Raw genomic sequence first — 6,205 nt, 5'->3', positions numbered from 1 at the left:
CTCAATACAGGTATCCAAGTGCTTATCCGTGTCTGTGAAGGATGTGTCGCCTCCGTACCCCAATGTATGTTTCATTCCCACCTTTTTCAAGGGTCGCCTTACTTCCGACAATTTCTCTGGAGCACCTTCTATTATACTGTTTTTTATATTTAGTTAAACTTTATTCAGAACTATTTAAAATTCTATTTTAATTTATCTTGAATTGGTGATCTGAACTCGTTTTGTATAGGTATACTATACTCTTATTGGAGTTACCACATTTTTTCATGATATAAATAGTAAAGGCACCATGTATTCATTATGGCACATAAATAGAGAAGGTGTCTGATTGTACATCAAACATATGAATCCAGTGTAGTGTAGCATGTGGTATAATGTGCAGTGTTTCGATCATGTAGCATGGAGATGGTTCATTCTCCTGATTGGTGGAAGCCACTTAAGGCCTCCTGGGGTAGAATGGTGAAAAAAAAAAAACACCTAATGTATTACAGGTGTAAGCATGAACATCTGTATTTTACAGCCCTCATGAACAAGGCAAACCTCCTCCTTACTTCACATAATATACCAAAAAACTTTAAACTATGTAAAATATTGATTACATTGCAGACCCATGGTAAAGCTTTCCTTCATTTTGATGCACCAGACCCATCTAAATACTGTAGGCGAAAGCAGAGATACTTTTTAGCACCCAGAGCACATCAAGTAACAAAAACATGTTTGTAAAACACACATATTCCTGATTTCTCCATGTATCTGATACGGGTAAAGCCCATCGACCTATTAAAGACTCTTATTCTAATAAAAAATCTTCTTACCTGATCATGGAATTTGTGCCACCTACTTTTTCCTGTGAGGACACAGCTGAATGATTTCCCTTCATCCAATTTCCACCTCTGCCCCGACATAGACTGATACCTCGTCATCCATAAACACTGCTGGATACTGGATGTCATCTGGAGGCTCCTCAATATGAAAACTGTTAGAGGTCAAATAGAAAGACTTAGCACTGAGGATTGATGTGGTGGAAACCCTACTGTAGGAGTCAGTTGTTGTCCCAGACTCCTCCAATGAATTTACTTTTGTAGTATCTACTACAGCAGTCGTCTCAAAGAATTTTTTTTTCCAGCATTCATCCCGGAACATCAACACTTCAGTACATTTACTCCTCCTATTACAGTCTATGGCCAAAAGACTGCTGAACATTTTCAGTGCCTGAGGGGAAAGTCTGCTCCATGGAGATGGTGGCTCCATACTCTGGAAATGATTCTGCCACTCAACAAAACTACAATATTCTTGGTCTGAAGGATCTGCTGACTGCCATGGAGATTCCCCTGTCAGCAAGCAGCAGAGAACAACACCAAAGGACCAGACATCCAGAGAGGAGTCTATAACCAAAGTGGCCTGGTTGGTAATTTGCCTCATCTCTGGTGCCATAAAAGATCTTGTGCCTGACCTTTTTTTGGTTATCGTTCCCTTGATTTTTGAAAGACCAAAGTCAGTAATTTTGATGAGGTGGCAGTCCTTACGGACCACCAGGATGTTCTCAGGCTTGATGTCCATATGAACCAGCCCCTTACTCTCTATGAATTCCAGGGCACTGGAGATCTGCACCGCGCATCTCTTCACTATGTCTTCTGGGAGTCCGTCCTGAAATAGGGAAATAAATGAAGTCAACACAATGGAAATATTAGGAAAGATATTAGGAAATATAGTTCAAGGTTATTCAGGGATTTCTACTTACATTAGATGTTAAAAGGGAGAAGAGATCTCCATTTGTAGCCAGCTCCTGGGTGTAGGCAAAATAGTCGCCCGTCTTGAAGGCGGTTCCATATATTCCAATAATATTAGGATGGGATGACAGGAAGAAGGATGTGCTGAACTCCATAAGGAAGGAAGATTCAGTCGTCTTTTTCATATGAAGCAGCTTTATTGCCACAGTTTGATCTGTTAACAAAAAGAACACAATGAATTGTACATATATCACATGTAGGGCTTTATGGTATTATCTCATTGGATTTATGGAAGTGTTAAAGGGGTATTCCAGGAAAAAACTATTTTTTTTTCAAATATATATATTAACTGGCTCCAGAAAGTTAAAACAGATTTGTAAATTAGTGCATGAGAAGACAAAGAAAAGTCGGCACTCACCGGGTTTCCAATTCAGCAGATTTTATTGCATGTTGCTCACAGCCGTAGTACAATTCTCGGGGAGATGACGGATGGTACAAGGGGGGTACCACAGAGAGGCGACACCTGTGTTTCGCACTTAGTAGTGCTTCAACGGGCCTAACTCTTTACCGGAACATGTCATCTTCTTATACAGGTGAGTTTAGTAATTGGACCTATCACCATCTAACACACCTTGTGACGTTAAAAGAAGGGGAGGAGGTTGCTTAGTTAAGCTTGTTCCTACTTAGATCTAGCTCATTGTTCAGACTGCCAGGACTAGTATCATAAAAAACATTCTTAGAAGCAAACTGAGACATCAACTTTATCATTAAGCTCTAAGACTCCCGTTGCGTCAGTAGCAATTATCCAACGTGTCTCTCTTCTAAGAAGGTTTTTATCAGATCTTAGCCCCGCTCGTGCAGCTACTTTTTCTATTCCTGCAAACCTTAATGATTCGTGACTTCCTCCATGGGCTTCCACTACATGGGAAATAAATCTGGGAGCTCCCTTTTTAGTGCGTAGAGAGTAAAAGTGCTCTCTGATTCTAGCGCACATTTGTCTGATTGTTTTTCCTATATAGTAGAAGCCACATGGGCAAAATATAACATAGACCACGTTTTTTGTTCTACACGTAATAAGTTCGCTAACCGTATGGGTAATTGGACCTATTCTGAATGTTTGCAAGCCGAGATTATATTTACAAAAATTACAATTTTTACATTGAAAATTCCCTGTTGGTACATGACTAGTTAACCAGTCTGTTTTATTTTTATATTAAAGAAACCATTAATCTCCTATAGGAAAACGAAAACAATAGGAGAAGTATTGAAACGTGCACATAATACACAAAAAGATAAAGAAAAGAAAAATAAAACAGACTGGTTAACTAGTCATGTACCAACAGGGAATTTTCAATGTAAAAATTGTAATTTTTGTAAATATAATCTCGGCTTGCAAACATTCAGAATAGGTCCAATTACCCATACGGTTAGCGAACTTATTACGTGTAGAACAAAAAACGTGGTCTATGTTATATTTTGCCCATGTGGCTTCTACTATATAGGAAAAACAATCAGACAAATGTGCGCTAGAATCAGAGAGCACTTTTACTCTCTACGCACTTAAAAGGGAGCTCCCAGATTTATTTCCCATGTAGTGGAAGCCCATGGAGGAAGTCACGAATCATTAAGGTTTGCAGGAATAGAAAAAGTAGCTGCACGACCGGGGCTAAGATCTGATAAAAACCTTCTTAGAAGAGAGACACATTGGATAATTGCTACTGACGCAACGGGAGTCTTAGGGCTTAATGATAAAGTTGATGTCTCAGTTTGCTTCTAAGAATGTTTTTTATGATACTAGTCCTGGCAGTCTGAACAATGAGCTAGATCTAAGTAGGAACAAGCTTAACTAAGCAACCTCCTCCCCTTCTTTCAACGTCACAAGGTGTGTTAGATGGTGATAGGTCCAATTACTAAACTCACCTGTATAAGAAGATGACATGTTCCGGTAAAGAGTTAGGCCCGTTGAAGCACTACTAAGTGCGAAACACAGGTGTCGCCTCTCTGTGGTACCCCCCTTGTACCATCCGTTGTCTCCCCGAGAATTGTACTACGGCTGTGAGCAACGTGCAATAAAATCTGCTGAATTGGAAACCCGGTGAGTGCCGACTTTTCTTTGTCTTCTCATGCACTGATGGTATAATCTACGTGAGTCCGAGCACCACCGTATCCCCACTCCGCTACAGCGACTTAGTGTCCACCCGCTTTCAGGTTCAGAAATTAGCAGTGCCGAACTACTCATCTATACGCTACAGATTTGTAAATTACTTCTATTAAATCATCTTAATCCTTCCAATAATTATCAGCTGCTGAAGTTGAGTTGTTCTTTTCTGTCTGACAACAGTGCTCTCTGCTGACATCTCTGCTTGTCTTGGGAACTGCACAGAGTAGAAGAGGTTTGCTATGGGAAATTGCTTCTACTCCGGACAGTTCCCGAGACGTGTCATCAGAGAGCACTTAGACAGAAAAGAACAGCTCAACTTCAGCAGCTCATAAGTACTGAAAGGATTAAGATTTTTTTTAAATATAAGTAATTTACAAATCTGTTTAATTTTCTGGAGCCAGATGATATATATAAAAAAGTTTTTTTTTTCCCTGGATAACCCCTTTAATACTATTCTCGGGGCCCTTTTGCTCTCTCTCGATTATTAGTTCTCCGCCAATAATTCCATTATGTTATAAAACTAGGAATTTATTATGTGAACCATGGTAATTAATTTGACCCCTTTTCTACCCCCTAATCACATACGTCCTAGTGAATACATCACATCACTATTCCTGAATCTCCCATATTACATCTAGACCATGGAGATTGTGTCCTACCATGATCTTCAGACTATTCCATATCTATAATGATGGATCATTGACTGTACTGACCTGTTTTCTTCTCCTTTACCATCAGAACAGAACTATAGCCACCATGTCCAAGCTCCTGGATGACTTGGTAGTTCTCCTGTAGAGCTATATTCTGTAGACCCCGGGAAGCCACAGAGACAAGTCCCTCCAGGATGAGCTGCACGTCCTGTTTGTTGGAGGCCATTGTGTCCTGTACAACATAGAAACAAAATTTTATTATTATTATATATTTTTTTCTTACATATATTCTTGACCTACAAAAACCATAGCCATACATATACAAGAGGTCTATAAAATGTCATATCTATATAAAGTACAGTATGTGATAACAATCAACACACGTTACTATAGAAGAGGACATCAGTGAATAAATGTAGAGGCTGCGCAGTCACATATAGAATTATAGAAAAGCTATTATATACAGGATAAATAATATATACCTATATGTAAGAAATAGGAGTCACTGTTAAAGATTAGATAACTTTAGGGTAAGACTTGTGAGCTGCCCAATACCATAGTGTAAATGGGAATTACCTGCAGGGACAAAGGCCCAAACAGCCTGCAGAATAGTAATATACATATAATAATATACAGCCTATAAACATGGGAGGCCAATATAACCATCTACATGATCCTCATAACATCCTCATTTATACAAACCCAGTGTGGCATCATCAGTTTTGCCTCACTTTTCCTCTGGGAATATATAGGGGAGATTTTTCAAAACCTGTATAGAGGAAATGTTGGCCAGTTGCCCTTAGCAACCAATCAGCTCTCTTCTTTCATTTTTAGAAAGGCCTGTGAAAAATTTAAGAAACACTGATTGGTTGCTATGGGCAACTGGCCAACGTTTCCTCTATACAGGTTTTGAAAAATCCCCCCTATGGGGAATATTTTTCTAAACCTGTGTAGAGGAAAACTTGACCAGTTGTCCATAGCAACCAATCAGATTGCTTTTATTGTTTTTCATAGGCCTTTCTAAAAATGAAAAAAAGAGAGCTGATTGGACAATGTCCATTGGTTGCACGATGGTATGAAGTATACTTCCTATTCAGTAGACGCTATAAACCAATCACACCTGACATGACTTAGAAGACAATTAAATATAATATGGCCGATATTAGACAGCGCACACTCCTGATTCATGGCCTCTGTGATCAAAGACCAGGAGAGAGGAGGCCAATCTATTGCATAACATAGTTTGTAAAAAAGAAAGGGGGGGGGGGGAAGAGACCTAAAATTATATATAGAAGATGCTTCAATAACTAACAATACAGAATTCTATAAATTCCAAATAATATTATATATATCATTCATGATCATATGATACAGAATAAAACAATTTCATTATAAATAAACAAAACAGCAATCTAGAAATTACCTTGTAGAAATGAATCCTGAGTTAGGAACGGCTGAAAAATCCTTCACTAAAACCAAAGTCTTGGGGAGGTAGAAGTCGTCTCTGGAAGCCGAGGAAGTGACTGACTAGAGGAGGTGGGGGACGGCTTTATAAGGGGGAGTGAAAGGAAGAACAAGGGTAAATGAGCTCCCTGATTGGCTGTGAGTCGATAGACAGGTTTTATGTGGATTGAGTGAATTTACATTTCAATGGCGTTCTACAG

At 39.0% G+C, this 6,205-nt stretch overlaps 1 protein-coding gene across 1 annotated transcript; it reads right to left on the bottom strand.

Moving 5' to 3' along the window:
• Positions 1–591: 591 nt before the first annotated feature.
• LOC130297312 (serine/threonine-protein kinase SBK1-like) lies at positions 592–5,325 on the bottom strand. The gene is made up of 5 exons (XM_056549643.1): positions 5,244–5,325; positions 4,605–4,773; positions 1,742–1,944; positions 1,578–1,647; positions 592–976 (listed from the first exon to the last, which is right to left on the bottom strand). Exons 1-5 carry the CDS (start codon positions 5,256–5,258, stop codon positions 699–701), a joined length of 735 nt encoding a protein of 244 aa, XP_056405618.1. The 5' UTR covers positions 5,259–5,325; the 3' UTR covers positions 592–698.
• Between the last annotated feature and the right edge of the window lie 880 nt (positions 5,326–6,205).

Source organism: Hyla sarda, chromosome 1 (genome assembly GCF_029499605.1).
Source record: "Hyla sarda isolate aHylSar1 chromosome 1, aHylSar1.hap1, whole genome shotgun sequence".
Lineage (NCBI taxonomy): Eukaryota > Metazoa > Chordata > Amphibia > Anura > Hylidae > Hyla > Hyla sarda.
This window is presented reverse-complemented; position numbering and strand designations above follow the sequence as displayed.

Excerpts from the sequence above, each read along its gene's own strand:
- LOC130297312 (XM_056549643.1), bottom strand. Across the intron at positions 1,648-1,741 it reads TCTCCCTTTTAACATCTAAT|GACGGACTCCCAGAAGACAT; the intron begins GTAAGTAGAAAT and ends TCCCTATTTCAG. Across the intron at positions 977-1,577 it reads TGCCCTGGAATTCATAGAGA|TTTTCATATTGAGGAGCCTC; the intron begins GTAAGGGGCTGG and ends GACCTCTAACAG.